This window comes from Cyprinus carpio, chromosome B7 (assembly GCF_018340385.1).
Source record: "Cyprinus carpio isolate SPL01 chromosome B7, ASM1834038v1, whole genome shotgun sequence".
Taxonomy (NCBI): Eukaryota; Metazoa; Chordata; class Actinopteri; order Cypriniformes; family Cyprinidae; genus Cyprinus; species Cyprinus carpio.
In genome coordinates, this window is record NC_056603.1 from 29394329 (window position 1) to 29412751 (window position 18423).

An 18423-nucleotide genomic window follows, 5' to 3' on the forward strand; every position below is an offset into this window, starting at 1 on the left:
TCATTATATATAATATTATAAAAATACATTAGTAGTAGTAGGAGGAAAATATATTACGATTACGTATATTTCATGTATTACTGTATCTCTAACTTTTTTTCATTTACAAGATTATTGACGCAGTGAGGAAATCCTCTCCATACTCTCAATCCAACCCCTCAATAAAAGAAAAACAATAATCACTAAAAAGATTAATCAGCTGCGGATTTAGACCAGTGTGTGTTTGTGTTTTTGTGTTTGCATGCCCTTCTTAACTATATCAGTGAATGTTTCATTTCATTTTCTGTTTGCTTGTGAAAGAACAGACAAGAACAGCCTTCCTGATAACGTTTGGGGTTCAGAAACACTCTCTCTGTTTAAATCTAGATTAAAGACATCTCTTTAGCCAAGCATTCACATAATGTGTCTCATAACTTTGTACTTCAGTTACATCTAATCAAATGCACATTTCTATGCTTTTGCTTGGGTTGAACACGTCATTTTTGATTAGTTGGAACAGCAGCTACGCTAAGTTTTCTCTATTACCTTCTGTTTTTGCCACGGGGTTGGCATCCAGTTGTAAATACGAACTACACAAGCTTCAGTCTGGATCCAGCCCTTACAAAGACCTGAGATGACTGAACACCTGAGAAGAGATGACGCCAACCCTTAGACAACATACAAAACTACCAAATTTTGCTATAATGGACATCAACTTGAGATAGTCACCACTGATAAGCTATTACTGAATATAATATAGAATCTTTAATTTTTTGTAAAGCTGCTTTGCAACAGTTTGCATCGTGAAAAGTGCTATACAAATAAACTTGAAGAATCAACAGGTAAATGAACATAACAGTCGTTCCAGTGTTTCATTCAGCCCCTTTTTGCCCACAAAAAAATCCACCATTCTAATTTCCTTTCTGTCTCTTTTTTTTTAAAGTACAAGTCAATCCACTTACTCATTTGTTTTCCACCCCTCCCTCGCTCTTTATCCTCCATCTCCCCCCTCCTCCCCTTTGCTTCAGCACTTATGAGGCTTTAGGGTAGCCTAGCTCTCAGTATTGGTCCGTCCTCCTCCTCCTCCTCCCATAAGCCACCTCCCCCCCTCGCTCCCGGCTGAGTTGGTACGGTCCTGCTTTGCATAAGTTGCCTGTGAGTAGATCCATGTGTAAGGGGCCAGCACTGAAGGAATTAGTCCCTTGTGCAGCGGGTGGATGTATGTGTAGGGAGCGGGCTGTTGAAAAGAGATCCTCTGTATCAGGCTCCACGTCTTTCTCAGTATCGCTGAGGCTTTTATCATGTATTGCGCCTACCCCGTGCCTGGAATGGGCAGCATGTATTACTACAACGGAAAATCGGTGAGTGCCTTCTCTCCCTAGAGGAAATGTATATAAGTAAACATGTTTTTCATGCGCGCGGTGGGCTGTCGGGTTTAATGGAGTGGTGAGCCGTGTCTGTTCAGTGTGTAGAAACTGAGTTGAGGGTCTCATTGCTCTCGGCTTTGCTCGTGTGTGTGTGTGTGTGTGTGTGACTGCTGACTGTGTTTCCATTACCTCAGTCTGAGCTGGGTCAACATTTACTTTCATTTGCAGTTTACAAAGTGTGAGTTCTTAACTGCTGTAGAAAGTTTAAAGCCAATTTAAGTCACGCAAAATGTGAAGTATCTAAAATATAACTGCTTTTTGGAGGGAAAGTGACATTTCTGCAAGTCTGTCGCAGTTTTCTTGATAAAATCACACTTGTTTGGCATAAACGTCAGGTTTTTCTGTGTATTGGTAGTTGTGTGTGACATGCTGGCGATGCTTGTGGCTCACCGTGAGCTCTGAGCAGCCGCTTTGCTGAGACGGGTTCACAATAATAACAAGTGGGAGTCTGGGAATGATTAAGGAAGAGAGTCTGTCTATTGAGGTTTGACTTTCCTGTTTGCAGATTGAGCTCAGAGCTGCAGCATCGCTGTTTCTCCATCTGTTTTTAATCAGCCAGGCATTCTTCCATCTACAGGAATCCTGATGGGACTCCTAAACCTCTCCACCACAGGCCCTTTGATTTTGTGTGCCTCTCACGATGCCTGTTTGCTTGTCTATGTGTGGCTGTCTGTGTGAACGCTCGTGTGCATGTGTGCTGAAAGTTTGTCAGGTGCTTGATGATTGGATTGGTGGTATGGACTTACGAGAAAGAGGAGGTGGCGACTCGAACCTGCACTTGTGCCTCACGAGTGGGCATTTGAGTTTACTTGGCTTTGCTTAAAGGGTTTCTGGAAAGATAGCAAAATCTGACAAAACTTCCCTTTGGGAATGACCTCAAAAATGAAAAATTATTCATATAATTAGAAAAAGAATGATTAACTGTAAATGTTAATGGTATTTATTTATTAAGTTACTTTAATATTTACATTTAATTACTTTGGTTTACTCCCCCCCACTGATTTAGGTATAATTAGCTTTATAAAAATATCTATGCTCCGTCCTAAATTAGATGGCCAAGTAAACGTGTGTCGGGTGGGGGGGGGGTGCAGAATGTTCCACCTACTTCCTTAAAGTGAGTCTCTGCTCCCCAGACAATGCAAAGCACTGAACGCTCAACTTCAGTAGAGAGGAAAAAGTTTCCAGTAGATTTCCCCGATGTCTTTCTCTCTGTGTTTGTGCAGGGCTCTGGAGATTTCTCCATCTGTTTGATGAATTTAAGAATGATCCGTTACCCATTTAATAAGAGCTTGCTTATTAAATTTATGTGTTATTCACATTATTACTGCTGCTTTTAACAAGGGCGGCAGCAGTCATGTTTGCACAACTTTCTAAAATTTCCAATCTCCAAGCTCTCGATCGTTTCTGGGGACAAAACGTGAGACCCCAGCTTGTGTTTTCATTTCTTTTGAGGTCATCTGACAGAGTCCAGAGTTAGCTTTCCTCGTAGGCCATTATGACAGATCTCTTTGTTCCTGCACCACAAAGCTCACTTTGATCTTTTTATATTAAGTATTTCCAGCCTTGTAATGCAGGCTGGGAGGAAAGAGAAAATGAGGAGCATGTGGCTCACTCGGGTCAGAGTTGAGCTTTATGATCCAAAGCAGCGGGTAAATGCCCAATAAACCCTTCCTTGTGTTGCTTTATTTATATCTTGGCACACAGATATTGTTTATTTATTAAATGTCAGATGCTTTGAGCATCAACAAAGATAAAAGTCACATTGATTTGTTTGAATGTCAGGCTGGTACCAATAGTTTTATGGCCGGGCCCTGGAGGGCAAGCGGCCTCCCCGGCTTTGATTGGGTTAGTTTATGACGTGTGAGGTATTTTATTTCCTCTCTGCTGTTCTCGCTTTAATTCACGTATTTGTAAGTGTTTGTATAAGGTGATGGCTTTTCCTTGAAGATTTACAGGGCTAATGTGGTGTTCCGCTGGAAAACAGTGCTATGCTCAATGCTCTTTTTTTTTTTTTTTCTCAGATACATACTGAGCCTTTTTGAAGGTTTTGTTCTGGTAGAAACTTTGCATAATGAGTCAGCGTTGCTCGTCTGTAGTTGTTCAAAGCAAAGTGTGTGTTGTTTTTCTGCTCTCGAAAGGCTTCCACCTGTATCTGTAAGGAACAAAATGCTTTTAACTTTCAAACTTTTACCGTCTGCTCTTTGTAGACAGACTTGGCTTTAAAAGTCAAAACGTGTCCCTTCAGGACAGAGCTGCTGTGTTCAATAGGGGCTCATTGTGTGCGTGTAGCGTGCCTTTTCGCCTTGATAAGTGTGTTAGATGGGAGTTGAAAAGGAAGGCCCTCGGGCCGCGATCCGACTCCAAACAAGTGACATGCAGAGGCAGGATATTTTCTTGTCACTCGCAGCCCGTCCTTGTGGGTTTGTCTGTTGTTCGGCCTTTTTTTCTCCCTCCATAATCATTTCTCTCTCTTTCTATTCCCTGCCTCTTTCACTGTTGTCATTGGGCTTATCCATATGTTGACAGTTTAGTGGTTTTTCCCTGTATTGTTGTGATGGATGTCGTTTTCAGATCAAAGCAAGGTGTGACAGGTGAGAAAAAAAGAGAAAAACTCATTTCACTCATCAGCGTGAGACTTCATCTCCATTTACTCACACAGGAACTGAAAAAAAAAGCTATTTATATTGCTTTTTCCCCGTGACTAGCTATATTTTAATAACAGCTTGAGATGAATTTTGTCTTTTCGGAAACCGTATACAGGGTTGCTGGGGTTCTGAAAATATCATGGTATTTTAGGCCTGGAAAAATTTGTGAAAATTAATTCTTTAAAAAATAACAATAAAAGTCATGTAAAAGATATTCAAATATTTATTTAGCTATAAATTTCTCTTTGTGATTGCGATCTCTAGAAATAAAAATTCTTATCACAAATGACTGGAAAAGTCTTAGAAATGTGTTGGTCAAAATATACAGGCGCTCTAAATATACATCATTTATTTGAGTAGTTCATTTCCACATTTAACATTTTTAAAAAAGTACAATGAGGGGAAAAAATGTTTAAATGTGGGTGTTTAGATCAGAGGCTTGTGAATAACTGACAGCTTCCTAATTAAAGCCCTGGTCAAAGGAAGCGTTTCCTTTGCTCTTTCTCTCGCGCTTTCTTTCATTCTCTATCCTGGTGGTGGAGCGGGGCGCCGGTGTTTAGGAAGGTTTATTAACGGGTCGACTGGTTAGCTCGGGGTAAGGCGGACAATTAGCATTATCCGCTGCCATATGCTGCCCATTGAGCCATGAGGCTTAGACAAAGGCCCCTCTCCCACGCCACCCTAACCTGAGATCACCAGGGGACTTCCAGCGCCGGGGTCACATGTGTGCGCCTGCACACCCACGGGAGCCCGCCACAGCTTATGAACACACTCACTGCCAATCACATGGGCACGTACTGCCGCCTCAGCAAGGTGCCCGGCCGCACACAGCTGGCTAAGCTGACTGAAAGGCTTTAGATGTTGATCGTAATGCAGAGTGTGTCATGACATGCTGCAGCCGTGTGTTTGCGTGGGTGATGAAGGGGATCTGCGTACATCTGAAATATTAATGAGTGGGGGGATCCTACGATAGAAATTAAAAGCAATTAATATTTGATTTTAATTACTACAATACTTGTTCGTGTATTGTATATTAATTTCTTATTTGTGATAAAGTTAAGCTATTGTTGATTTTTTTTTTTTATTAAATGTATTTTATTTTACAATTCTGTTTTGTTCAGTGTTTCTGTACAGTGTTATTAATTATGAATTTCTAGTTAATAATAAATTAATGAATTATTAAAAATAAATAAAATCAATTTCAGATTTTATGTAATTTAGTAAAGAATTTTATTGATGTCTTGGCACACAGTTTTTACTTTTTTTTTAAATGTCAGATACTGATCATTAACAAAGATAAGTCACACTGATTTGATTTGGTGTAAATAATTAACTTAATAAATGAATTATTAAAAAATGAGTTTAGACATATTTAAGATAATGTAATTTAGTAAAGAATTGTAACAGTTATTTTCAGGGCAGGTATTCATTCTGTCTAACTTTCTATGGCCTTTTATTCACTTGATGGTTTGACTTGTATCAAACGTCTAGTGTTTCTCAGAGAGCGTTAACATTATATCATGCGGTTTGATTTTATTTAAAGAATAAAAGTTGCTGTGATGTTGAGCAGAGGGAGAGGTTGTGTTTAACTTAAAGTAACTTGAAACACATTGGGCTGCACATCTGCTCTGCGTTACAGCGATTGGTTCTTACAGACATGACGGGGGACGGTCAGGTTCTCACTGGGTGGAATTTAAATGGCAGGTGACACGGACACCTAAAAGTGAGGGCCTGAGCAAGTCTGTCTTGCTTAACGACAGATAATGTGCGAGACTTTCTTTAACATGTTTACCTAGCATTCTCTTTCGTGCCATACATGCTAGTGTTGTCTCTCTCGCTCCGAGAGGTTTTGTCCCATCTGGAGCAGATGAACTGAGAGAGCCACATTACTGGGCTGTAGCCTCATGCCTTTGATCCTCCTCTACTGGAATGGGCACTTCTGCAGCTGTAACCACTGCTCCGCTGGCCCGACCCGATCCAACCCCACAGCTCCTAAAATACTCTTGCATAAACACAAACACATATGCACCCTAACGCTCTCACCCTCACATATTAATCCATTTGTTTTGATGCTTTTGTTTCGGCGGGCATGCATGTAGTCGTCATTATATTACAATTAAGCGCTGAAGCGCACATTACGCTGCAGATAATCCTCCTTTCTTTTTTTTTATTAAGACTTCTAAATTAGCCATCTGTTACATCAAAGAGTTTGTAAATTGGCCATATGCGTTGCATTGCATTGTTTGTGTTCTATTATGCAGTCAAGTTTCATGGTATGTGTGAATTAGACCGAGGGTATGAGGATATGCTTAATGACATGAGCGTGTCTGTACGAGGGTCGCTCTATTTTATAGAAATGACAAAAACAGCAGCCTACATTCCCTCAAACCTGTCTGTGTGCAGTTGTTCTTAGTCGTAATGTCTCATTTTGTTTTTCTTTTTGCAGGTGTATGCACCATCTCCCAGCTCAGATGACTTCAACAGAGACTCTCCATCTTATCCGTCCCCCAAACCCCCCAGCAGTATGTTTGCAAACACTTTCTTCGGTCAGTCATCATCATTTTATTTGTCATTTGTTGTTATTATACTGTTTACTTAGTTTTGAATTTGTAAAGGAAGTCTTTTTTGTTTTTAAGGTCGGAAACATTTTATACAAATATGCAAGTGCAGACAAGAATGCTTGGCCACGGCATTGCAAACACACGGTTTTGTTGTACTGAACATGCATATCGCATACGTTCTTCGATTATAAACCCAGTACTAATGGGGTTAATTGATATATCTTAAGATATATTTGCTGTTGAACTAGTAGTGTTATCATTGAGGTGTATATTGATTTGAACTTCCATTTGAAATACTGAATCAGAATAGGTACTAAATTTGACAAGGAACAAACTTTGCGATCATTAAAAAGGACATTCTATATATAGTATGAATGAAATCTGGGTGTACAACATCTGCCATGCTGACTTCGTCATATTACCGATGGTGTCAGTTGCATCACTTCACTGCCATTCACAACTCCCGTGGCTTCATGGGATAATAAAGTGTCCATTTCAGAATTTTGGCAGAAAAAGTAGGTCATCCAAATACTTTTGCGCCTATTGTTTCATGCATACTATGAATTCAGACATGCTACTCTCACATACCATTTTCCCCCTATTATATAGTGGGGAAGTATTTTTGTTCAGGCGCAGGGGTCTGGAAAGAAAAAGCTACTAGATGATATGCACAATATAGCATTGCAATGTGGTCTGCCATATTTCATAACACATAGCAAGCTGCATTTGCATTCATGTACTTGCGTAGAGTATTCAGGCCAAACACTAAATTAACTCATTATAACGTTGAATATTTTCTAGGATGTTACACAGATGCATCCTAGAAATTGTGGACTTTTTTTGGCAACACACAATTCTAAAGCAGAACCTTCTTCCAATTCGCTTTAGTTATATAAACATTTTCAGACCCTGAAAATATACGGTTTCTGGTATGTTCCTTCTCCTAGCTCACACTTTGAACCTTTTTTTTTTCTTTTACACAATTGGGAAGCCTTCTCTTTATGTTTCACTCACTGCCTATCATGCTACCGACTTCACAGACGTAGACAGTAAACCAACCATGCGTATTCCAACTTTGCCAATCTGGACTGATAAAAAAATTATATGGCCATTTCAAGCCATGTGTTTCGGGCTGTGAGGAATTTCTCCTTTAAAAGTTGAGGCGGAAGTGACCTGCGGCTGGCTGAATGTTATCTCAGCTGCGCTCAGTGCTTGGCTCTGACTCAAGTGTAAAAGCAGACTTAAAGAGAGGCTGGTCTATTTGACATCCTCTATCCAGAATAAGAAGTGTGGGGGTCAGGCTTCAGCTCACATATCAAACTATGCTGTGTATTTCCTTGTATATCAGCATTATTGATAACAAATAAAGTCATCTTAATCTCGCTCACAGTTTAAACCTTCTTTGCCAGCGTATATAAAGTAACTAAATGAAGCTATTTCCAATGTTTTTAATGTTTAAATTTACTTCCTTGTCACTTAATCAGATGGGACCCACAATTCCTCTGACCCGTGGAACTCATCCAGTGGGATCAGTCAGCCAGGCTATGGGGGAATGCTGGGAGGATCTTCATCTCACATGCCACAGTCTGGAAACTACAGCAACCTGCACTCACACGAGCGCCTGGTGAGAATCAGATCAAAAACAGACCTTGTAGTATAACCATATATAAAACTAAAGAAAGCTCCTCTTCCTTTTGTCTCTGTCACAGAACTACCCGCCACACTCGGTGTCGCCCACAGACATCAACGCTAGCCTGCCACCCATGTCCAGCTTCCACCGCGGCAGTGCCAGCACCTCACCCTTCGTCACCGCATCTCACACCCCACCAGTCAACACCGCAGAGGGAGTTATGGGTACGTTGTCTGCGCACACCACATTTGTAGTGTTGTTCTTGAACATTAATTAGTATTTTTCTTCATGCAAATATTACATCATTTTTTAAATATCCCAGAAGAGTTGAAGAGTTATTTATCACTTGTTTTTTTTCAGCACTTTTTGTAGTTCGACACACCTAGCACCAGCTGCTACTGGCCAATAAAAAATACATGACATTAATATCTCTGTCAGCTCTTTTCCGATGTGAATGCTGCATCTCTGTGTGTTCTTTGTGTAGCTGCTGCCAACCGAGGGAACGCCACTGGAAGCTCTCAGACTGGAGACGCACTGGGAAAAGCCCTAGCTTCGGTGAGATCCTTCTCCATTCAACCAGACCTCTTAATCGATACATGACCATTTCAGAGAACAGGGATTGACTTCCAGCTTTATACATCCCTCCATCTTTTGCAGACCATGCAATGGATAAAAGACATTGTTATTATTTTAACCACTGAGCGCTATATGGTTTCAGGCATCGTAAACATGCCCCATGTTGTCCATCTTGCTTTTGGGATCTTCGTGTTGTAGACGCCGGCGAGATTACCCGACATAATGGCGCAGTTAATTCTTTAAAGGACAGGACTTGTGCTCTTAGGCTGGGTATTAGTAGCAGTGCAGAAGGTTAAGAGATTGAATAAGGTCAGGGGATCTGTTTGTGGATGTTGCTGGACCTAAGCCCGGATAATTGTGCTCTTAATCTCGCAGTATACAAGAAAAGGAGCTGTACATAAAAGCCTGTGGATTATATGTTGGTTTGGATAATGAGTGCCGGCATTCGTGCGAGTTCCTAATGTGTCCCTGAAACTGGAGCTTACAATAACCTCTAAAACTTGCCGAGCTTAACTTAAAGACTTATTTAGCTCCTAAAAATCCTGCAGACTTGCTTATCCTACAGTAAGTCACAATGAGCCTTTTTTAAAGTAGGAACACATCTGGACTGATTCAGCACTGTTTCGGACAGCAGCCGTAGACTCACCTCTCGGCCGAGGACAAGGGCAAGCTTTTTCTAACCTTTGATGTCGGAACGGTCGTAGCGCCCTACTTTTCTCAGAAATTAGATGCCTAATCGCTGCTCTTTGATTGGGGAAAAGAAAGAAGAGATGAAAAAATGTAATAAGATACTGTGGGTTAGGGCTGCCGGGCCACGAGAGCACACTCTGGCCCACAAACAAACATAAGACAGTGCGGCTGAAAGATAATCACAAATTAAGTCTTTTTGTATTTGCAGACTCAATTCTATTAGCATGATAAAGCTGTGGTGAAACGGACACGGTCGGGCTGGGGTGGGGGGAAACGTCCTAACTGCTGCGGCTCGGCTCTGCATGCCGCCCATTGTGCCACTTTTGTTTAGGTTCCTTTTGGATGGGTTGTGCTCATTGGGCCCCCGCTGGCGGAGAGCAGCGTGACTGATGAGGGGGCGGAGATCCGTTTGTTGTTTGTAAAATGAGTGGTGTTACACTGGAAATACAGCAGAAGTCGGCCAGGACGCTCTGAATGGCCCGCTTTAACTCATTAGGTCAGGACTCATGACCATAAGAGGTCCTGAAGCACAAGGGCAAAGCGGACGGCCGCCTTGATGAATCAGATACTGTGTTTTACTGGTGAACAATAAGGAAACATCCAGATAAAATTCACTTGAAACAAACTGTTAGAGGCTACATATAAAATTGGGATTCTGTGTAATTTAAGTCTGGAAAAAAATACAAAGTTTTAGTATTTTGCCATATTAAAAAACCCGGTAGCATTATGACAAAATGTATAATAAATATTTCAGATTCAATGCTATTTTGAGGCTACTAATGAAATAAGCACATTTGTGGTGTTGATCATGTGGCTCTTTGTACAGATGGTCAGATTGAGGGTCAAGATGCTCTTTAAATGATCTCAATTCATGTTGAAGAACATGAACTTAAACATGAATCATGAACTTGTGGAGTTCAGGCAGCTCAAGTCTTATAGTCAAACCAAGTACTTAGATGTTATGAAATTCAAGGATTCAAGGATAATTTAATTTGTAGCTGATAATTGAATTAGTAATGAGTACATTTGCATTAAATAAGAAAAAAAAGCCTCTGATATCAGTAAATATCTGTTAATATCACAGAGGATTTCTCTCTTTGTATCTCTCTGTCTATCACTGGCCCCCTCTATCTCTCCGTCTACTCTGAGAGATGAATGTACTAAAGCCCCAGGCAGGATTTGCAGAGTTGATTGAAACACAAAAGTGTGGCATTCAGGGTTTAATAAGAAGATTAATAACGATAGTATCCGCATTTTGATGTGTTTTTAAGTCAAATGGACTTCATGATCCCCTGCAAGTGATGGCCCACAACTTTAGAGCTGTTTTTCTCAAATCCTGCCAGATAATTGGGATCAAAACCTGCATGTTTTATAGTGGTTTCCATTATGGGACCGAAAAACCATTTTAGCAGAAAGCAGAGCATGGCAGGGATGTTTACTTGCATTTGACATTTGGCTTAACCAAAAAAATCCCTTTTCTAGTTTCAAAGAGAGATTTTTCTGATTTTTTTTTTCAAGCAAACAACACCGGTAAGGTGAAAAAAGCCTGTCGGCAGTGCTGCACTATGAGGTAAAGGCTGGAGGCCTTTCTTCTTCATAGCATCTGTTTGTTTATTATGGTGTGTGCAGGGCTGTGCCTGTCTCGGTCGCAGTTTTTTGGGCAGGCAGGGAGAGGCTTTATTACCTCTCATCCATAACTGAAGATGAGCCAGAGACGCCCATCCACACAGCCACGGGCCAGACTCATTCACTCTAATGAGCTCCAAAAAGAGAGATTAATGACCATGTCTTCTCTCTCTTTCTCTGCATCATCCAGCTGCTTTTCTCTATTCCATCTCCTCTCTATTATGTATTAGAAGTGACGTTATGGACGCCATGTAAACAGAATTTGAGCAAATTTTACAATGGCTTCTAATGTGGCTCATCTAGTCATGTTTGTAATGTTACTGTGTTTTTAACTGAAAAGTGTGAAGTATTATATCAGTTATGACAGAACTCATTTCAGAATAATGTTATCTTTTGATACGAACCTGGTTGCAAACAAAGTAAAATAATGGTTATGTAATATATAAAACATTTGTAATCACTATTGTTTTATATGTACTGTCACCATGCTGTAAGATTTTGGACATATCGCCAATCTTTAATGTGAATTATTACCACCACTGTTTGTTTAGCCTTTTTCCCGCTCTCTTGCAGGGTTTCTGATCTTTTGTGCTCATGTGGTTTCACTTGCAGCGGGTGTGTGGCGAGAGCCCAGGCTTTGACTTAATAACAACCACAGATGTGTCAGAAAGCCAGGGAGCGCTGGCTGGACTGCAGGTGTCACACAGCATTTAGAGTGCAGGAGGGGTTGTGTGTTTTTCTGCAGACATTATAAAGGGCGGGGCAGGCTGTTAAAAGCCCATATGTATGCTGTGAGCATTTTCTTACTGCTGCTCTGCTTGTAAAATCAGCAGAATTGATGAGACAATTTTGGCTGAGCACAGACTGAGAGATGCTAACCGCGGCCGTAAAGCTGGAGAGGGAAACCACAGGTTGCAGGTTTTAAAGGTTGTGCGTGCTTCCTCACAGACTGATCTCTCTCTTTCTCTCGCTCTCATTTGCAGATTTATTCTCCTGACCACACCAGCAGTAGTTTCCCCTCAAACCCCTCCACTCCAGTGGGCTCTCCCTCTCCTCTGACGGCTCAGGCGGGCGCTGGCGCAGCAGGTACAGTGGTGACGGCCAGCGGCCCCACAGGAAGGGCAGGTAGAGCACCTGTCTGCCTCTTTGACCCCACACACACATTCTCTCCACACCACACCCTCACTGGTCAGTCACACAGTGGCCCTCAGAAGTATTTGGACACAGTTAAACATATATAAATGTGGGGATCTTATAACACAATATTTGTAAGCATGTTGGTGCTAATAGTACTTTTTGTAATTCTTTTTAATTAATCCCAAAGCCATTTTTAGTATATATGTGAAGTCACAAGGGTGTACTATTAGAGCAGGGATAGGCAACTTCGGTCCTGGAGGGCCACTGTCCTGCAGAGTTTAGCTCCAACCCTAATTAAACACACCTGAACAAGGCAATCAGTGTTTTCGGGATTATTTGAAACATGTTTAATTGTGTTTAATGCAATTTCAACTTAGAAAAGGTGTCAAATGAAGATAATATATATACACATATACACACAAAACACAAAACTATAAATATGATCAATTAAATGCACCCTTGGTGAACATAAGACACTTAAAAGAGTTTGTCAGTCTAATGGGCTGTTCACACAGAACACATTCTTCTATGCTGTCCGCTTTGTTTTTTAATTGTTGGTCAGTATATACATCGTCCATCAAAAAGTCTATATACTTTTTGGGGCCACTGTAGCTCATTATTTCACACATTTAGACAGGCCCTCAACACAATCCACATTTTGCATTTCATTTAGATTTCATTAACAGACAACCATAATACCACAGTATTGTGTATATACAGTATATAAGCATGTAAACATGATCCGTTACACACTCAACGTTAGTAAACACACTGATGCGTTGTAGCCCAAACACAGCGAGCTCCGTCCTCCTCACGTAAATGAGTAAACACACTGTCCCGCAGCCGATGAGATTGAAGATGGTGTCAGGGTAGATATGCCCTGGTTAGCGCTGGATAGATAACCGACCACTGTGAAGATTTTATCTGCGCCTGACAAGACTGATGCATAGTCATTTTAAATGAAAAAATATTTTGAAGCACAAAGGGATAGACAGAGATAGGTGCTACAAATGGCAGTTTCTCAGCGTGTTGTTTCAGTGAGAGGGCAGTTGTGTGTGCGTTCATTGATATAGTGCTGACAGCTGTGTCGGTGTCTGTCCCACTCCTTAGCTTCAGCTGTTGCCCTGTTCCTCACACAGCTGTTGCCCATGACAGACCGGCCTGCAAAGATCCTCATTTATTAGCATGACTGACTGAGAGGAAGGGAGGGAGAGGATGACTCAGCTCAGAGACAGTCTGTACCTTACCATGTAACTTCCTGTCATCTTAGCGCACCTTTTTTATTATTCAAAGAATTCCTTTTTTAAAATATATAAATGGACTAAATGTGCAAGTAAATAATGTAGTTATTTTTAAATATGTTTATATATTTTATATATTTCAGTTAATGTACACTACCATTTAAATGTTGGGGTTTGGTAAGTTTTTTATAAGTCGCTTATACTCATTTATTTGATTATATGCATTTATTTAATAAAAAAAATGAGTAAAAATAGTAATATTGTGACATATTATTACAATTTAAAATGGTTTCTATGTAATATATTTTAAAATGTAATTTATTCCTGTGATGACAAAGCTACATTTGCAACAGCAGTTACTCCAGTCTTTACTGTCACAATACTTCAGTTGTGTTGCTTAATACTGTTGTAGAAACTGTGATACGTTTTTTCAGCATTCTTTGATTAATAGAACGCTCAAAAGAACAACATTTATTTAAAATAGATTTTAACCGTTTAAAACTCTTTACTGTCAATTAATTAAATGCATTGTTGCTGAAAACAAATAATATTTCCTTGAAAAAGTGCAATGACCCCAAAACTTGTGAATAGTAGTGTATATTTAAATTGTAAAAAATAAGATTTAAAATAAGAAATTTATTTACTTAAAATTTCTGAAAACAGTTTTTGAAAGAGCAGAATTCATTTATCAAATATTGTTTGATTAATCAAAATGTTGGTCTGCTGTTTATTATTTAGTCGCATTTGGCTTTCTCTCTGCCTGCAATTTTATCACATCATTATGTTGATTTACACTCGCATGCAGGCAGTCAACGTTCCCTTTGATATCTGAGGACTTTTATATTTTGAAGGTTTTTTTTTTTTTTTTTTGATTAGATGGTTCTTAGACGTTGGTGCACATTGTTTCATGATGTTATGATTAAGCAAAGCACATCCATCTGTTTCTCTGGATTAGTTATTAAATTCAGCTATTAGACCCGCTCGTAGCAGGGTCTCTGCTGCCCATATCAGCCAATTAGACCCCAGCAGCACGTGCGGAGTGCCGCACCGGCCCACGCTCATTTGTCAAGCTGGCCGCCGATGAGGAGGCCTTATTAAATGCTGCACTCTCTTCTCATTGCCCCAAAGTAATTTTTAATAGGCCCTTAATAAGAGTCTGCTTCTGAGAGCTTTGTGGTATTAAAGAGTGAATTCCTTAAAATTAGAGCTGCTTTCACTTTGGGAAGGACGAATGGTTGAATGGTCGAGATGAAATTCACTGACTGTTTCTGAGAAGGACTTGCGCTATGCTAGCAGAGCTTGAGGTATGACCACAGCAGGTCCGTCAAAACAGATATGACAACCAGCAAAATAGAAATCTGTGGTTTCAACAAAGCACCTAGAGTCAGTGGTTGAGTCTGTGCCTGGTGGAGTCGGTCGAAGGACGAGGAGCGCAGATCTCCCTCCTAAACTGATGTAAATGTAAATAAGCCGAAAAGGCTTCCTTTGGGTCATGCTACATTAAGGGTACTTGGCCTGTTTTATTGTTCTCCACAGCCTTCACACAAGGCTTTTTTGTAGTGGATTGTTTGCCAGTTGGAGTGAAGCAGACTTGGAAGTGAAGGGATTGAAAGCGACCCCCACCACCAGCGTTTTGATTTGTGATTAGCAGATGTGCATTCTTCTATAGCGACTGACTGATTTATGGCCAGTCAGAATCAGCACGTTTAGACCGAGACCAGACCAGAGTCATTTACATCCTCATTATAGTCCCTTCCAGCCTCACACACTCTGCCACAGAACAAAAACACATTCACTGAATTCTTCCAGCAACTGAATTTTGAAGGGGGGAAAAAGCGAAACTTCTGAGGGCTGAGAATGTGACCAAGCCAAATAAAATCTTATGCTGCTACTTGAGTAATGTGGCAAAACAGTGCTTTTTCTTTTCCCTGACAGCGTCTGACATGAGATTGGTCACATCACTGCTCACCGTCCGGTAGTTTGTTTGTGTGAGTTGAGATCTGAGAGAGAGTCGTGGTCTCATCCTGTTATGTCTAGAATATTGAGCTTCTCCACTGAGCTCATGCAGTATTAGAGTCAAGGGAAGACGCTCAGGGTCCAAGTCATCGCCCTTATCGTGGTCCTGCATTGTTCTCCCAGGTTTTTTTAGTCATGACTTCATTAATGAGGGGAAGTAGGAGATGTCCCTCAGCACTGGTTTGTGCATGTATGCATGTAAGGCTCGTCCTCGAACCCTTCTCACATTGCAGGATATGACCCAGTCATAGGAAATGATGTGTCTGGAGACCTAGAGGAAAACAGCCCACGTTGAGAATAGCTGGAATCAGTCAGGATAGGAAATGAGTTTTAGTCTATTGTGAAAGTGTATCAGTGCATTGTACCATGTGCACTGCACACTACATAAAAGAAAAGTATCGTATTATATTATTACAAAATATTTTTAAGTATATTAAAATACGATCTGTATCAAGAACAATGAATGTGTTTCTTAATCTTTTAAATAAAACTGTTTTATTTATTTGTATTTATATATTACTTTTTAAAAAAAGAAATTTTTAAAGCAGATGTGCTTAACCAATAACTGTCTCTCAAGTTTTCAATATAATATGTGACCCTGGACCACAAAACCTTCTTAAGTCTTAAGTATCAGGTATATTTGTAGCAATAGCCAAAAATACATTGTATGGGTCAAAATTATCGCCATTATATGCCAAAAATCATTAGGATATTAAGAAAAGATCATATTCCATGAAGATATTTTGAAAATTTCCTACTGTAATTATATCAAAACTTAATTTTTGATTAGTATTATGCATTGCTAAGAACTTCATTTGGACAACTTTAATAGCAATTTTCTCAATATTTTGATTTTTTTGCACCCTCGGATTCCAGATTTTCAAATAGTTTTCAAATATCTCGGCCGAATATTGTCCAATCCTAACAAACTCTGTAGTCTAGAGACACAAAAAGTGATACTGAACAAAAACAATGCAAACCTCAATTTAAAAAAAATGACCCTTATGACTGGTTTTGTGGTCCGGGGTCACATATATAATTTATTTGAAATATCATTTGTTACAGTAAATGTGCTTCTTAACCAATAAGTTTTAGTTTAATAAAAGTATATTTTATTATATAAAAAAATGCCATTTACTGTAGAAACGACAACACTGAATGTGTTTTTAACCAATTTTTTTAGTCTTTGAATTATATTATATTATATATTTATATATTTATAAATTATAAATAGTCGACATGTGGTGCAAAAAGCACTGTTTTCCATTGCTCATTCATTTCAGATTCACCTGTTGCAATGATGCCAGCTAGTTGTAATGTGTCAGGTGACTAAAAAGCTCTTCTGCCCCTGTCCGCAGGTACAACTCAGTGGCCCCGTGCAACTGGACAAGCACCTTCCTCCCCAAACTACGAGAACTCCCTTCACTCTCTGGTAAGAGGGCGCTCCCTTCCCCCTGGCACTGAGCACTTTTTAATGGACACTGTGTCAGTAGATGACTTGCTCCTGGAGGGCAGGGGGTAGCTTTACATGGACATTCCTGGCTGACAAATGTCAGGAGCAGGCCTGGGAGGGGGCTGTGGGGACCGAACAATACCCGTCCCTTGGGGCATGTCTCCTGCCATCTGTCCTCTCTCGTCTGGGGTGGATGAAGATTGGCCGGGGTGTGTGAAGGTGGGGTGGTTAGGGATTGGCTAGGGTGTGTGATGGGGGTGGGGTGCTGGCAGCTGCTGCTATGTTCAACCACTGCCGCAGGATTCCAGGGCCGACTGGGGAGCTGAGCCACAACAGGAGATCAGTTTACACACACACACTTTCCTTCCCACGTCATACATTCACACTATGGGGTGTGTAGGTAAATATTTCCTCTAAACTTGTATGCCAGCTGCAAGTGCATTTTTATGGACCGTCCATGAGCAGCAGCCCTCCAGGAATCAGGAAATGAGCTGTGATTGGCAGAGTGAACCATGGTTCATCGTAATTAGTTACTTGAACAAGTACCAAGATGTCGGCAGTTGGCGCTCTGCTTCGATTCCCTGCCCTCTTTCTCTGCCGAGCTCTCGTAATCTCTGCTGGCTTCTCTCTGCAGTCTTTCTGTCTCGTCTCTCACTGTACGTGTCTCTCCTCTTCCTGTCTGACTGTAGAAAAATCGTGTGCACCAGCAGCTTCATGAGCATCTGCAGGATGCCATGTCCTTCTTAAAGGATGTCTGCGAGGTATTCCCACTCTTCAGATAATCACGTCCTGTCCTTCTTTTTTCATTCAGCCATCGGCTTTCTTTTGATTTGGCTGTGCTTTTTCTGTTTGTGTTTTGCCATTTCATCTTTGATGATATTAATACATGAAAATTACCATATTGCAGTTAGTTAGTGGAAAAATGTTTATTTCAGTTTTGTTTATTTCAACAGATATTTTTTAAGTGGCTTAATCTTTCACTTTTTCTCTTCTTTTCCTTTTCACTTTGTTTTTGAATGTTCCTTTGCTTTTCAGTTTTTGCCATTTTGTAATTCTCTGTCTTTAATAAAGTCTCTGTTCATATTTATATAATTTATGCTTATGTTGTTTTCTGTTTCTCTCCCTCCACTTTGCATCACTCATTTCAGTCTCCGATGGAGGACCGACTGGACAGGCTGGATGATGCAATCCGTGTCCTGCGGAATCACGCTGTGGGCTCCACTGCCGCCCTGTCCAGCGACATCCACAGCCTGTTAGGACAAGCGCACAACGGGCCAATCTCAGCTATCGGCACCAATTTCCCCGCTTCTGGATTGGTCCCCAACCGAACAGCACAAATGGTAAAGAAAACTTCCCTGTCATGAAGGAAACTTTAGCTTATGTGTTTCAGAGCCATTGAATGTCTCATTACTTTTGAGGTCTCATACAGTTATTACAGGCAC

The 18423-nt window shown here is 40.5% G+C and overlaps 1 protein-coding gene across 7 annotated transcripts in view; it reads left to right on the plus strand.

Annotated features, from left to right (window-relative positions):
- Nucleotides 1–18423, plus strand: part of LOC109092866 (transcription factor 12-like) — a 114189-nt gene that overhangs the window by 87334 nt on the left and 8432 nt on the right. For 2 of the 7 annotated variants that reach the window (XM_042728249.1, XM_042728253.1), the window contains 8 exons: nt 6498–6597; nt 8097–8236; nt 8322–8466; nt 8727–8797; nt 12118–12259; nt 16887–16960; nt 17671–17742; nt 18130–18321. In XM_042728249.1, coding sequence (XP_042584183.1) covers nt 6498–6597; nt 8097–8236; nt 8322–8466; nt 8727–8797; nt 12118–12259; nt 16887–16960; nt 17671–17742; nt 18130–18321 — 936 coding nt within the window. Of the gene's footprint in view, nt 1–1122; nt 1341–6497; nt 6598–8096; nt 8237–8321; nt 8467–8726; nt 8798–12117; nt 12260–16886; nt 16961–17670; nt 17743–18129; nt 18322–18423 lie in introns of those variants that run through there. The other 5 variants (XM_042728254.1, XM_042728250.1, XM_042728255.1 and 2 more) reach the window with 5 other exon arrangements.